This window comes from Callithrix jacchus, chromosome 1 (genome assembly GCF_049354715.1).
Source record: "Callithrix jacchus isolate 240 chromosome 1, calJac240_pri, whole genome shotgun sequence".
NCBI lineage: Eukaryota > Metazoa > Chordata > Mammalia > Primates > Cebidae > Callithrix > Callithrix jacchus.
Genome location: NC_133502.1, coordinates 16787471 through 16804016, shown reverse-complemented (window position 1 = coordinate 16804016; position 16546 = coordinate 16787471). Strand labels below are relative to the sequence as shown.

Sequence of the window (16546 nt, the reverse complement as noted above, 5' to 3'; positions counted from 1 at the left end):
GAATCATTCAGTGTGCACCCTTTCATCGTGTCTGGCTTCCTCCACTCAATGTTATGTTATGAAATCCACCCCCATTCTTGCATTGAGACGTAGTTGAAATATCATTGAAATATTTAAATAAACCAAAACGTATTTTTCCATTCAACTGCTGGTGGGCATTTGGATAGTTCACAATTTAGGACTCTAACAGTTGGCGCTGCTGTGGAGAATATTCACCCTTCAAGCAGCTGCTCATCTTTCTCTATGTTAACTGGCCCTTCTGCTCATCTGTAGAGCAATGATGCCAGGTTTGCACAATCATAAGAACCTTCTGAGTCTTCAAAAAGAGCTTCTCATCTGTTCTTTGTAGTTGTACAGTACAATGACCAAGTCGTGCTGAGTTCTAATTCATTTATTTACAGTTGTATTTCTACTCCCTAGTAGGTTCTATAGAAGTAAATTTAAAATGGTGTCTTGTTTCTAAGGAGCATACAAGCTTTGGGGTCTGTAAATATGCCTAATACCGATTAGAATGGGGTGAAACCCGTTTTTTAAAGGTTTGCATGTTGGTATCCCACATATGTTAAATGATATATTTGAGGATATTTGATTAAATATAACTTTTCATTTCCCTAACATGTACCTTTACAAAATGTTTATATCTGTACTTTAAATATTCACTAGTCCGTCAACGACAGACATGAGTTCAGGTTAAACACCACAGGAATCTAATTTTATTCTCCTCTGTGAATCTAAGGACACCCATACTTCACACCAACAAATTTATTCAATCAATCAATAGATATTTTATGCTGATCTCTCTACCCTTCAGGATATATCTAAAATTTTTTATTTCCCAGTCATCTGCTGGAGAGTTGAGTTTAGAGTTGAGTTTTGCTGCCTGATCAAAGCCATTATTCCTTCACTGAATATTTGCTCAGCTCACCTTTGCATCCAGTGCTGTGTCAGCCACGGGCTGTAGAATAATGAGCAGAGCCCTGCTTGGCTCCTGTCCTCACCAAGTTCACGGTCTCGGGGAAAAGAGATCTGTTGTTCCAGGGGTCACACAATATAGTCTCAAATGACATTATGCGCAGTGAGTGTAATGGCTTTCCCCTAAAATGTGTGTCCAGCCTGGATCCTCAGAGTGAGACTATCTGTGGAAATTGGGTCTTTGCAGAGGTAATCAGTTAATTGTTCTGGATGATCCAGTGTTTGACGTTACAAGGAAAAGGAGAGGGGGACTCGGATTCAGAGACACAGAAACACACAGGCCAAGGAAAGCCAGGTAGTGACAGAAGCAGGGGTGGAGTGATGCAGCTACAAGCCAAGGGACTCCAAGCTCGGCTTCCTCTCTCCAGAAACAAGAGAAGGGCAAGGAAGGACTCTGCCCTGGAGCTCTAGAGGGAGCACAGCCCTGCTGGCACCTTGGTTTCTGATTTCTAGCCTCCAGGATGCTGAGAGAGGAAATTTTTCTTGTGTTGAGCTAATGATCTAGTGGTGACTTGTGACAGGAGTCCTAGAGTCTCATGCGATATGGGTTCAACTAAACCATAAGAAATTGCAGCTTTTCACCTGATTTGAGCCATACAAACAGCAATATTAGAGGATTCAACCTAACGTGTTACGAGCTTGTACGAGGAAATCTTTGTCAGAGGAATTTCTAGTGGAACGGAAATCTGGAGAACAAATAGAATTTGATGGAGTTCAAAAGAGAAACAGGAAGAGAGGGGAACCCAGCAGAGGGCAGGAGGCGAAGGTTCTGAGGCAGAGGCTGCAGAGGTTGCTGAGGAACTGAAGGATGTGACTGGAACCTGGTATGGGGATGGGGCCAGATGAGGCTGGACAGGCAGGGAGGGGCCAAAACAAGCCTCTGAGCCCAGATGGAACATTGAGATTTTGGCCAGGCATGGCAGCTCACACCTGTAGTCCCAGCTACTCTGGGGCTGAGGCAAGAGGATCCCTTGAGCCCAGGAGTTTGAAGCCAGCCTGGGCAACATTGCAAGATCCCATATCTGAAAAAAAAAGGTTATATTTTTGTTTTTTAACAGCAATGGATAGCCAGGCATAGTGGCACATGCTTGTAATTCCAGTGACTTGGGGAAACTGAGGCTTGAACCAGGAGGTGGAGGTTGCAGTGAGCCAAGATCACACCATTGCACTCCAGCCTGGGTGACAGAGCAAGACTCCATCTCAAAAAAAAAAGAAAGAAAGAAAGAAAAAGGCAGTGGAATGCCATTGAAAGGTTTTAAGACAGTGTGAGAAGATTACAATAACCACAGAATGAAGAATGGACTAGAAAGAGCCTGCACAGATGGAAAGACTGCTGCAGGGCAGGCAGGAACCCAGGGGTACCATTGGCCAGGGAGGCTCTGGTGGGGACGGGGGCAGTGGGCAGTCCAAGAGGCTTTTAGGAAAGAGCTCATTGTTTCATTTCAAGGATATGTCCCGATTGATATACCATTCGCCTATGTGTCTCTTTGAAGACACTGAATTCTCATAACATACACATACCAGTCCTGATACATCTAAGCCCCCAAGTCAACTGTTCTGACCATGCATCTGTATTCTGCCCAGGAAATCTCTTGGAGTGGCAGTGGTGCCTTCATGTTTTTTTCTTATTTCTCTCTTTGCTCTCTACCTTCTGTTTCCAAGCACTCTGCTCCTGTATCGACCAGAGTGGCCGTTCTATTTTATTATCATTGTCTGTTTATAGAACTGTCTACCCAGCTATACTGTGGGCTCGGTGAAGACCAGGGAAGTGACTTATTTATTGTTACATATCCTGCGCAGAACCTGAGATTTTGGCTAGGCAGAGCACAGAACTGACCTGTAAGATTTGATTTCTACGTGACGGTATCGATGTATTAAAAAGAGTCAGCCAATGCGTGAATTAACAAATACTTTATTTCCGCTCTCTCACCCGCTTTGGCCTGATACACCTGCCTTACACTCTGATGTGAGCTAATCAATGAACTGCTTTTTCTGTTTCTGCTCTGCTTGCCACTGACAAATATTTTTCTACTACTTGTATCAACTTTTAGAAAACAAGTCTCTTCCTAGTAAATCTCTTTATTTGTGTATGCTTTGTCAAAGCAACAAAGATACAGTGGCAAAAGGATCAATGCAACAAGAGCTAACGATCCTAACACCCAGATACATAAAACCTATAAAGAGATTCAGACTCAATGAGACAAAAAATTGATGTGGATAACCAGGACTTGAACTCAGATCTGGAACAAGTAAACTTAATAAATATTTATAGAGCTCTCCATTTTAAATACACAAAATATACATTCTTCACTTTAAATACACAAAATATTGATCGGCCATTATTAATACCCATTTTTTAGAATAAAGTAATATTCCTGTTTTCTCTCCCTCTTTTTCTTCCTCTTTCTTCTTCTTCTTCACTCCTTTTTTTCTCTTTCTTTTCTTCTTAAAAAAAAAATGAACACTTGTGGCCGGGCACAGTGGCTCAAGCCTGTAATCCCAGCACTTTGGGAGGCCGAGGCGGGTGGATCATAAGGTCAAGAGATCGAGACCATCCTGGTCAACATGGTGACACCCTGTCTCTACTAAAAATACAAAAAATTAGCTGGGCACGGTGGTGCGTGCCTGTAATCCCAGCTACTCAGGAGGCTGAGGCAGGAGAATTGCCTGAACCCACGAGGCGGAGGTTGCGGTGAGCCGAGATCACGGCATTGCACTCCAGCCTGGGTAACAAGAGTGAAACTCCGTCTCAAAAAAAAAAGAAAAAGAAAAATTCCTGACCAGTGTCGTCATCATAACCATCGAAGTGTTGAGAACATGCCATGTTGCACACATTACTGTGTTGAGCGCTCCGGTTAGCAGGGGAGGAAGGCGGTGAACAGCAGTCACTTCTTCTCTGAATAAGGAATTACCATCTAAGACAGAAAACCCAAAGGCTACCCGCAAAATCAAATCAGACATACACATGGCTAAGGAAAAGGTTTATGTTACACAAAACGAAAATGTAAGAACAATTTCTGCAGCCTGATAACCAGAAATCAAGATGTGTAATCTCATCATGAGCTCACAACCAATTGGATAGTTGAGTCATCTATCATATTGAAATGGAATGTTTCCCCAAAAAGAAGCCCTGGTGTTCTCTTTAGCCAGATTGTATTTCCACGTGTAGTAGGGGTGCATTGCCATCTCTCTTCCTGTTTTAAAAGCTCTCTTGGCCTCTAATGTTTTATCTTTACACAACTCCTAAGACAAGTCGTGGTTATAAAGTAAAAGCATACCCAACAAGGAGGTAAAGGAGCTGAAGGTTTTTGAAACCTGCCTCCCAAATCCCTCCAAAAAGGCAGCCTGAATTAAATGTATTCTTTGAAAGGGATCAGCGTTATAAGGTGCAGTTTACGAAGCCGGGACAGAAGACAGGGCAGACATGGAGAAGTGTGTCCCAGTCTGTAGACACGGTAGAGGGGAGAGGTAAACAGAAGTAAAGAGGGACTCCGAGAGACGTCAGCACCGGGAGAGAAAAAGAGAGCATAGGAAAACATTGCATGAATTCTGCAAGCCACGGTCTGTGTTTTAATGTCTTAGTTCAGCCTTGGTTCTAGTTTATGATGGTAAACCGCCGCTTCCCTGAAATTCAACTTGTAGAAATATAAACATATACTCTTAAATAAATCCATTTGATTGTCATTTCTTACGAAGATGTCATATGGCCCTTTAGTTCATCACTCGTAAGCGTGTTTACAGCAAAATGCAAAACTCTTGCTGTATGGACCAAATGTGGCATTTCTGCTTTGAGCTTTTCTTTTTTAATCTGCAAATGACATAATCAATTTCTTGCCATTGTATCTCTTCACAAACACTACTACTTGGTATGAGTCTGTAGTTAACTTTTTTTATTTTTCGTGGTGTTTAAAATGTTTAATTTGTGTAAGACAAATTTTATTGTTTAAATGTGTAATAGTAAGTCATTAAAAATGTCTGAGGTGAACAGAGGCTTATCTTTAGGAATAAAATAACAAAGTTTTCCTCAAATGTTTTCTCTGGTTTAGTTTTTTTTTAAGTTTTGTTTTAATTTTTCTGTAACTCAAAAGTTCTCATGGAGCAATTTGTGGTATATACTTGGTAGGCCTTTGCTGCCATCTTCTGGCATTTCATGTAATTACTTAGTATTGCTTCCATTCTGTAACTACTGTGTAATTTATATATGACAGTATTATAGGATCCCCCTTTTCTTCTTCTATTTTTTCTTTAGTTAAAGCAAAGTGAAGCAAATGCGGACACCAAAGAAAAGCTCCCTTTGCGCCTGCGAATTTTTGAAAAATTCCCAAACAGACCGCAAATGGTGAAAATCTCAAAGCTTCCTTCAGATTTTACAGTTCCTAAAATCAGGTAACGAAGTATTTCTTTAATTGCATTTTTCACATACATTGTAAAAGATTCATTATCTTAAATATGAGTTAACCCTTCTTTTAAGTGTTTGTGGGTTGGATTTCTTTCTATTTTGTTATTACCTATCTTTCTACTACCTCAATGAGTATTTTTTTTTAAATGACTCTTTTAAGAAATTTGTTCAGAAAAAATGTCACTTTATAACTGCAGTAGCCTAAGCAAGAAGGCTACTTCCCATCGCTTCTGAGATGACTCCTTGGGGATGGGACCTCCCAGCAAACTGGCAAAACTCCTTAATGTTGCAGGGATGCCAGGTAGATGTCAGTCTCTGGCCCCAACCACATAAGAATAAAGTTGCCTCTGTGGCAATTTTATTTTCAACAAAACAGAGAAACCACAGCTGTCCCGGTTTCCATACTACTACAGCGTTTATTTAACCTATCATGCCAGGTTACCATATAATTTGTCCTCCCAAAGAAGAACCGTGCCATTTTTCCGCTCATATTAATTTGATTTTTTACCTTTTGCCCTCCAGTTAACCAAATGCATAAAAGATGCTTTAAACACCTATTTTTAATAATAAAAGGAAATTCTTGTAGTTCTAGCTCAAGCAATTATAAATACAATTATAGTAATATGTCACTAGTTTTTAAAATCATTATGTAGGGGTTATAAAAGTATGAGACTGGATGTGGTGCCATAATACTTAAAATTCAAATCGAAATATATTTGCATTTCTGATTTGAAAAAAACAAAATTAATTGAATTTGGTTATTTGAAGAGATGTGACTCGAATTTTTATTATGCTTTGAAGATCAGATGAAGGCACTTGCTTTTGAGTCTTAAAATGTAAAATTCTTTCTTAATCATTCTTATAATAAACGAACATTGAGAGAGAGGAACAAATTCTTCCAAGTCTTAGAGGGGAAAAAGTGTTTTATTACCACAATAAGATTCAAAAAGCTACCATCAGTTAATGAATAATATTACTTAAAAATTATTTCAAGGGTATTGCTTTTTTAAGCAGGAGTCACTGAGATTCAGGAAGCTGTCGCTAATGAAATATGTTAGTCATAATCTAGTTTTCTGTGATCTTTTGTCACTGCTTTATCTTTGCTCAAGCAAACTCATCGTTGCAAAATGCTGTCACTTGCTCTGTTCCATTAATAATGCCTGATGTGCGTATACTTCATTTGCAAAGGGAGAGTTTTATGAAGCAGTTTATTGACCGCCAGCAGCAGGACACGTGTTGCCTCCTGAGAAGCCTCCCTTCCACCTCCTCCTCATCCTGCGACCACTCAAAACGCTCGGCAATTGAGGACAACAAATACATTGACCAAAAAGTAAGATCTGCTGTTTCAAATAAGCAGGCTTCTAAAAAGCACGTATGTTTGAGAAAAGAGCCACAGAGTTCTCAAGGGTCCTGGAGTCCAATTTCTCAAGAGAATACTGAAGAAAAAAAAAAAAAGATTTCATTTGTAAAGGTGATCATGAAACCTAGCATTTTTTACTTTATGCATTGAAATTTTGCATTTCTCCACGTAAGGTTTTGAGCTGTGCCACGTGGCAGCCAACGGACTTTGTAAGATTTCAGAGCCTCCCAAATCTGCATTTTCTCATGTGCAGAAGGAAGGGCTGGGATCTCCAAGGCTCAGTCCAGGTGCAATGACCTGTCACCTTCTGCAAGTGCAGCTGCTTATGGATACTTACTACATCAGGGAGAATACCAGAACGGGTTTCTCTAAAATCAGTCCAGAGAATTGCCATTTATTCAATGCTTAGAATGTGGCAGGAACTGAGGTACAAGAGCTTATTCATGATGTTCATGATCTAGTTTATCTGTTTTGTTATCATTTGAAAAGTAGGGAAAAAATTGTTCAGATTCTACAGCAAAGTATCAGTAAGGAATCATATATAAATAAAGCAAATATAGGTAAAGAAATGTAATTTTTTATTCACCTTTTAAAAAAATAATATAAGGACTGGGCGCCGTGGCTTACGCCTATAATTCCAGCACTTTGGGAGGCCAAGGCAGGGGGATAGCTTGAGGTCAGAGGTTCGAGGCCAGCTTGGCCAACATGGTAAAACCCTGTCTCTACTGAAAATACAAAAATTATCTGGGCATGGTGGTGGGTGCCTGTAATCCCAGCTACTTGGGAGGTTGAGGCAGGAGAATCGCTTGAACCTCGGAGGCAGAGGTTGCAGTGAGCTGAGATCACACCACTGCACTCCAGCCTGGGCAACAGAGTGAGACTCCACTCAAAAAAAAAGACATAAGACATAAAATGTATTGTCTACATACAATAGGTAAATATATTTATATACACATGCATACATATAAATATATACCTATGTATGTATGTATGCATAGTATCAAAATATATATATATCAGTTTGATCACATAATCAATATCAGTTCAGTTAGAAAATGAAAGATTCATAATTGTTCCTTAATATTAAAAAAATAAAACAGTAGAGTTTACAAAAACATCCAGTTCACTTGCAAGTGTTTCACTTTGGAATTCCTAGTGTATTTTTAATTCCTTTATCTTGTTACTACCCTTTTTCGTTTGCTTATTATGAAATCTATATTTCTCTATGATCATATGAAAATAAAATGCCAACTCTTTCATCCTCCAGGATCCTCTTTCTCTCTACATTCTTTCCCTTCCCACAGCAATAAGCCCTTTGGAATTCCCTTGCCTTTCTCTTTTTCTCTCCTCCTCTTTCTCACCTCCCCTTTTTCTCCTTCTCTTTCTCACCTCCCCTCCCCTAATGTGACACTACTTTTTCCATTTACCTCTCCCTCAGTTCCCAGGTTCTCTGCTGTAGTTCAGTCGTGTTGCTCTTGATGACAAAAATGATGATTTTCTTTGCAGGATGTCTCTTCTTTTTCAAGAATTTCCATACGTTCATTTTCCTTCAGTCACCTAAAGATGCCATTCTTCTATCTTTGCAGAATCCAAGATTGTTGATGACAAGTCTGATGCCAGTGTCTTTTTTTTTTTTTTTTAAGTAATTAGGCTTTTTTTTTTTTTTTTTTTTTTTGGTAAACTTTGTTTACTTGTTTCTTTGGGGAAACTTGTAAGATTTTCTATGTTTCCTTGGAGTTCAGAAGCTTTCTCAGGATATACCTTATATGTCTTTTCTCATCAGAACTGCTCAAACTAGACAGCCTTTTCAGTTTGCCAACTAAGATATTTGGTCAGGTAAATTTCCATTGATTTTGCTTTCAGCTGTTACTCTTCCATCTGCTTCCTTCTCCCCTAGGATTGCCATCTCTCTATTTTTGTTCTGTGCTTGGTCTTCCAGGACACTAATTAGATTTCAACTGAGATCATCCTTTGCTTCTAAATTTCCAGTGAAAAATTATGATATGGACATATTACCCTTAACTGTCCTTAGAGGCTTTACTTTTATCTTTTTTTTTTTTTTTTTTTGAGATGAAGTTTCACTCTTCTTACCCAGGCTGGAGAGCAATGGCATGATCTCAGTTCACCCCAGTCTCTGCCTCCTGGGTTCAAGCAATTCTGCTGCCTCAGCTCCTGAGTGGCTGGGACTACAGGCGCACGCCACCATGCCCAGCTAATTTTTGTATTTTTAGTAGAGACGGGGTTTCACCATGTTAACCAGGATGGTCTCAATCTCTTTACCTCGTGATCCACCACCTTGGCCTCCCAAAGTCACTGAGCCTGGTCTCTCTTTTTAGTTTTTATAGACAAAGTCTTGTTCTGTTGCCTAGGCTGGAGTGCAGTGGCTGTTCACAGGCACAGTCATAGTGCACTATAGCCTTGAACTCCTGAGCTGAAGTGATCCTCCTGCCTCGGCCTCCTGACTAGTTGGGACTACAGGCAAGGCCACCATGCCTGGCTTTTTTTTTTAATTAAACATCACCTCTCTTATTCACAGTTATAATCCACTCAACACTGTGCACAGGTCATGGAAACAGAAGGTCATATGTCAATGGATGAACAAGTGGGAAGACAGTGGCTTGGCTTCAGCCAATGAGTCTGAAATTGCAGTTTACATAGACTAGGAAGCAGATTGTTTTCTGGTTTTTTTTCCAAAGCAGACTGTAAGCCAGAAGTCTGGGCTGTGTTTGTGACCACTTATCTCCAGGAAGAGAGCTGAGAGCTGATATCCGTTAAGCCCAAAGTCACAAAACCCGTGACATGCGTTTAACAATCACCAGTAACACTATTCCACTGGAAACACAAAATTGAAATATTAGTTAATTTTCTCTCTAAAAGGAAATGTGATTGTTTCTCACATTTCCTGAACATGGTGTTTTGATTTGGTGAGAAAAAAAAATAAAAAGATTCTTGACGGGTGTGTTCAGGGTCGAGGAGGAGTCTAAAGAGAACGTGGCACGCCCCTCTGTGAACCCACAGGAAGCGATCCCTCCCGGGTACGGTTGGAATAACACCATTTATCCCACACAGCATGCATTATCAGAGTAAATGCTCCCACTTGGAAAGTGGAATGTCAAAAACCTATTTTCTGTTCATCCAAGAAAGCTGCTCCTGTTACTCTCCGGGCTTCTTTAAGCTTTGACTTGATCTAGGTTGCCAGAAAAGTTGGCTTAACTCCTCTCAGGATCCACCATTTTCAGCAATAGTTCCCTCCAGTTCTTGGTGTTCTTCGTAAGAACTTAGGGTTTGTCAAACTTGCCGAGTGCCCCTGGGTCAGGGAAATCTAAAGCAGAAAATCCCTCTTCAAAGGATTTCAGTGATAAGGATTTAATGGAAGCAGAAATTGAGGGCAAAGCAGTCTGGCATTTGTATTATAAATACGGCAAGTTTTCATTTTTATTAAGAAACTTAAAAGCCACTTACAAACAAGAGTGCATGAACACAGAGCAAAAAATTCCGATTATAGACCATACCACCATTAGCTCCTCTTATAAGGTATTTTTCAGGGAGCACTTGGAAATTTCCATTAAAATCCCAACTGCCTTTGGAAATGCTAGTCACAGTAAAGTGGCAGGTGAGGTTCTTCCGTCTACATGAAAAACAAACCACCCAGCACTGTGCAAATTGAGGCTGTTTTTCTTCAATGACTGGCGTGAAAGAGAAAACATTAGAGGCCGGCTTATCGGTGATTCTCATAACACGCACCAAGGAACAATAAAATAAAACTGTTCTCTTAATGGCAATCTTGTACTAGGAGAAACTTCTGACTTCCGCTCTGCTAGAGGGAATCACCTTTCTCTTTCCAAGGAAAATAGTGAGGCCCCAGGTGCCTGAAGACTGCAAGTTAAGGCAGAAAAGAACTCCTGACGGCAGCCCCACAAGAGGGCTGGGGCCTGATGAAGCACTGCAGAAAACACAAGAGCACATTAGGCAAGATTTTCTCCCAGTAATTACCCGGCTTTGAACAGGGATGAGTAATTCCCATGGCAACCTCACTTTGCAGAAGCCACGTTTTTAAAAATAGCCCCAGTGGATCACCTTTATTATATAGTTTAAAATACCTGCCCTTCTCCCAGAAAACAACCAGCAAACAAAAATCTTTAAAATCTTGGGGCTGACCCAGATCCTAAAAGGAAAAGACAGGAAAGCGTGTTTTCCTGCCTGTCCTTTGAGACTCCAAAGAAACGACCTTTCCAAGTAGTCACTCCCCTATCCTTTTCTCCTCCTACCGCCCACCCCCCTCGTTTCCTGTGAGCAGTTGTGAGAGGTTCCTTTTCTTCCTGATTCAAGGATCTTGGGAGGAGTTATTCCAGCTTCCAAACAGAAAGAAATCAAGCAACAGTTTCTACTTGTATTTTTCCTCCATATTATTGAAATTAAACTCTAGGTTCCTTAAGCAGAGTGTTGATTAATAAAGTGAGGTGTGAACTTGACTTTCCAGTAACCCTGTCATAAAGGCAGGCCACTCCGTCCCTAGAAGTGAGACATCCAGTCAAGGTCAGGGTCTCCCCTGTGGTTGAGTCTAGGTCATCTCACTACCCTGTGGCCTGAGGATGGCTCTGCCCTGCTGTTGTGGCTGATGAAAAAATTTCCTGTTAGATCCTGTAGTATGCTGGGAAGCATGAGTGAACCTCCCAGAGCCACGCCAGCCTGAGACAAATGGAGGACGAGGGCTGTCCCAGCACCTCCACCTCGTGCCCCTGTACTTCCCAGCATAGAATCAGAGCCCATATAATAAAGAACAGTGAATATTTCTCTGACAGTAGGGCAATATCTGCCCACCCTCTCGTCAGCCTCCGTTCTGCCAAGCATATAGATAGTTCTTCAATAAGCCTTCACAATGAACAGCTAACTTATGTACAGTAAAGAGGAAAATGGTCAATGGAATGACTATGTTTTGTTTACCCGTTTTATTTCATAAGTCATCAACATTCATTCAATCATTCAACAAACATGTATAGAGTACCTATTATTCATCTGCCATTCTCTGAGCTGTGGGAATTCGACAGTGAGCAAGACGCAAACTGTACCCTTTAGAAGCTCACGGTCGAATGGGAGAAAATGCACATACATGCATGAAAGTAAAAAGTATTACAGAAACCATGAGACATGACCCCCTAAGTTCTCCTTACAGAAGAAGCATGACTGATTGATAAAGGAAAAACGCGCTCCAGGGAGAGGGACTTACATGGAAAGGTGCGCAAAGCATCAGATGCTTGATGAGAAGCTGGATAGAAGAGGGATTGACGGGTGCAGGCTCCACCCCTCATCTGTAAAGCAGAGATCATTCTCATTTTCAAGGCTTGTTATGAGAATCAAAGAATGTCCTATGTTAAATACCTAGCATTGCACCTGGCCCAGCATATGTTCTGTGCCTCTCAAACCAGGTAAGAACGGTTGCTGTTATTAAACCATACCATGAAGTCAGACTCAGCAAATAGACCTCTATTCATCAAGTGGGACAAAAGACTTTTACTTAAATTTAACCTTCAGACTTAAGTCTAGCTGTGTGCAGTGTATTAATTGCTGATCAATTTCCTTATTGTAGCTGAGTCTGATTTTTTTTGTAGAGTTTGATTTTTGTTGATATTTTAGTTGCTATCCCCATTGCCTATATAGCATCTTCGAATCTCAAGAAGTTAAGTCATTCTGGAAAGGTTTACCCTTCTGTTTTGTTGATTGCCGTACAGCATTTTATAATTTTCTATATTGTTACAGACTGCTTGATAATTTGTTCTTGTAACTCCTCACAGAGCATGTTACTCTGTGATCTATAATTTCCTGGATAAATGTTTATTCACCTTAGAGAGAGAGACAGAGAGAGAGAGAGAGAACAGCCTACTTTCATCTTTAGGGCTTTTGCTCTTTGAAAGAATTTTTTTTAAATAATAGCCTCTCTGCAGTACCATTCAAGATGTATCTCCAGGAGAAGAGTGACAGGTGACATGGTGCTACCGTGTAACTATGGGTTGTGTCTCAAAGGAAAGAACTGGTGTTTGTCATGTCAAATATGAAAGCTCTGTGCACTTCTCTCTTTAGCCTAAAAATGCTTTAGTGGATAATGGATTCCCAACTTAATCACAATAATGGAAAGGAAATAAAAAGATGCATGATATAAAATCAAAGCATTTTTTTTCCTTTTTACCAGTCTTTGCAGTAGATTCTCAAGGTAAAAACAAAATGTCCATGTGTGTGAGCACTCACCTGTTCAGCCAACAATTATTTTTTGATGACTATTATATGGAAACAGTTTGCTGGGTCCTGAGTTAAAAAACACATTTTTCTGTCTTCAACTAACATAAGAGTAGGAATTCCCTCTCCGTGATTATTTTTGCAGAATATTTAATTGTGGAACCAGTTTTATGTTGGAATTATATGTCAGCTGTTTGTATTCCTTAGTAAATGTTCATTGAGAGTCAGACTAAATCAGTATAAGATTAAGAATTTTTTGTAAGTAATATACAAGGTTTCTGATCGCATTTTCTATATCTTGTATGAAAAAAGATACCAAGGAGTTAAGGCTGCTGCTAAATCTATTTGAATTTTACATTTCACTCTTCTTTTTAAACTTTTTCCTCTTCTGAGTGTAGTTTTGCTTATAAATTTTCTCTTCTATTGAGTGTTATGCTAGTCTCAGTGTGTTGTATTTGTTGCTAATAATGGTGTTCTTGTTATCTGTACCTGAAGTTCAAATGCAATTGAAAATAAATACAGACCAAGGACTGCTTCCTCGTGTTGCCACAAATGTCAAATTTGGAATTTCTATGCCTATAATCCCAGCAGTTTGAGAGGCTGAGGCGGGCGGATCGCCTGAGCTCAGGAGTCTGAGACCATCCTGGGCAACATGGTGAAACCCCATTTCTCTTAAAATACAAAAAGCTAGCCAGGCATGGTGGCACACACCTGTAGTCCTGGCTACTTGGGAGACTAAGGCATGAGAATTGCTTGAACCTGGGAGGGTGGAGGTTGCAGTGAGCCGAGATCATACCACTGCACTCCAGCCTGGGCTACAGAGTGAGACTCTGTCTAAAAATAAAAAAATTTTTGAAATTTCTAAATTCACAAACAGGTTAAAAGCATCTGACATTTTCTCTAGAATCACAAGCCTCATGCATCTTTTTTTTGTCTCTGCAGATTTCCAATCTTTGCCTTCCTGTTTAAATTAGATATAATTATAAAGTCATTTTGTCTTTTACTTTTATAATTAAAATCTACCTAGCATATATTTATAGTTTCTTATTATTAAGTACCATATATTAAAGCTATCTAAATTTGTTTCAATAATCAGAGGTATTGCTTTTCCCATGTTCTTTGCACAATTAGGTTCATTATTTGATGTGTAAGATGTTAGAGATTTGACCACAGTGACTCCAGGCTACTGTGTTAGTGACTGAAGCATTGTCATAAAATTCGAGTGCAAAAAAATCAGATCAATTAAGTTTTAAATTGTTTAGTTTCTAATTTTACAAGATGCTCCCATATATCAAGGGAGTTGATTCATTTCAAAATAAGCAGTCCTTCTTCGAAATTTTCACCTCGTTCACATTTCTTATTTTCAAGGACTAACTACATTCAAATATATGAAACAGAATAAGGAATACAGATTGAAAGTAATATTTTAATATGAAATTAATTCAATTTTCAAATATATTTCAAGCACCAGCAATGCACAGTGCTAGACAATGAAAGAAAATGTAATAAACAAAGAATACATTATCCATATCCTAAGGAGCTTACAATCCATTGGAATTCACAGAAAGATAAAAAGATGTTTCACATAGGGCAGGGATCAACTTGTGCTGGGTGCCTTGGACCCCAAAGGAAGAGTGAAGATTTGGTGGATGTGTGGTGTGCACACGTGCACACACATGTACATGCATGTTTACATGCATATTTTAACTCCTACACATAGTGTCTTTACAGGGTTCAGAACATATGATTTTGAAATAACTTACAGTAAAAAATCTTGACCCATCATCTAAAAAAAATTCACATTTTAAGATACCTTTCAAAGCTTCATAACATGAAATTATAGTCGTATTCACCTTTCTATACATCCGTAATATCAACATTTTAATCTTGCTGATGCTCACATTAATTGCCTCTTAAAATTTTCTTTCTAAGCATAATGTCATTTCCAAAGAAATTTTATTTTATAGAAACAATTTGCCACACACATGATCTGTCATATGCACTTCGGGATTAATTTTGAGTTCATGGGTGCATGAAAATTCAAATTTTAGTCAAATGAGATACCACCTTCAACCCATGCAATTTTAAGTAATTGCTTATTCCCAATTACTATATTTTATTTGGGAGACTTATTCAATACAGTGGCTCATTACAATAATTACACTACACCTTTCTAGCAGGAATGACATTCATCCAGCTGTATTCATTGGACCATGGTTTTGTGCCTTACGGTCCTATGTTTTTATAACCACTTTCCCATTTATTATTAACCTGTTAATATTTTTAAAGTGAGAAAAATGGAGCCACTCAAACTTTTTCCCAGTTAAAACAGAAAGGTATTGTTAACATTGTAAATCAAAAAAGCTGTTGAATATTTATATTTGTGGTGTGCTTTTGCAAATAAATATTGATGGCTTCATTCTGAAGGTGGTTTCTAGGGAAAGCTATGGTTCTTTAGGTCTAAGCATTGCAGCATCCCAAAGGAATGTATATTCTAGATAGATCTGTGGGCACTCCTGGGTGATTGAATTAATCAAATTAATATTCTGATTGATTGAAAGTTTTGATGGATCCCAGATTTTAAGGAATCAGTTAATGTAAAATATAAAAACTAAGAGCATACTGGCTTTAATGAGTTAGGAAATGTATTAATCTCTCTCAGTGCTTCAGGGTCATTATTTTGAAAATCAATTATGCACACATTGAACCAACAAAAAGTTGATTAGTTTAGATTTTGCATTAGGATGTGAGATAAGCGAGAGTTTATAATATGTGGAAAACAAATATTTCAAGTCAAGCAGATAATATTTTGTTACAATATAGTTTAGTTTAAAAAATGCGTTTTTATGCTAAGCCTAGTGACAGTTTACATAGACATCAGAATGTAGTGAAAAGACCTGAACACTAAAGCTGTATGACCCAGAGTTCTAATAATAATTTTGCAATTTATTATCTGAGTGAACTTAGACAACTTGATTTTTTTGAGCCTTAGATCTTTAATCTGTAAAAAAAAAAAAAGAGATAATAATACCTTATCTACCTATGAGGATTAGTTTGAAGATTAAGTTTAAAATATGTATACATCACCTCAGAACAGATCAAGGAGCCAAGAAATACACAGGTAGAGGTTTTAAAATGTACATTTTTAAATATGCAATGGGCATTTATAAAATTCTTCATTCAATGACTAGAGAATAACATTCTAATTCAAGAACACATGTATGATTTTTAAATGTAACCATTTACTATACCACAAAGACATCTAAACATACACATCAATGTCCTAAAGAACACATTGTTTGACCAAAATGTCCTAAAATCGGAAACCTAAAAACAAGAAAATAACGACCACAAAAAACCCTACACATTCAGAAATTTAAAACTACTTTTAAATAAGCAAAGAAGAAACACCAATGAAAATAAAATATCTAAAACTAAAAAATAATAAACAAAAGATGCATCAAACTTGTGGGAAGTAGCTAACGGCATTTTTAGAGGGAAAATTATAACCCTACATGAATATCTGGTAAAGAAATAAGGCTCAAATTAATCTTCCAAGTGTTCATTTCAAGAATTTAGAAAAT

The 16546-nt window shown here is 38.6% G+C and overlaps 1 protein-coding gene across 12 annotated transcripts in view; it reads left to right on the top strand.

The window, feature by feature from the left end:
- The window catches only part of NALCN (sodium leak channel, non-selective), a 388832-nt gene that overhangs the window by 291546 nt on the left and 80740 nt on the right, over positions 1 to 16546 (top strand). For all 12 annotated transcript variants that reach the window (XM_078347271.1, XM_054246818.2, XM_054246767.2 and 9 more), the window contains 2 exons: positions 5222 to 5358; positions 6560 to 6701. In XM_078347271.1, the coding sequence (XP_078203397.1) occupies positions 5222 to 5358; positions 6560 to 6701 (279 nt within the window). The remainder of the gene's footprint in view (positions 1 to 5221; positions 5359 to 6559; positions 6702 to 16546) is intronic.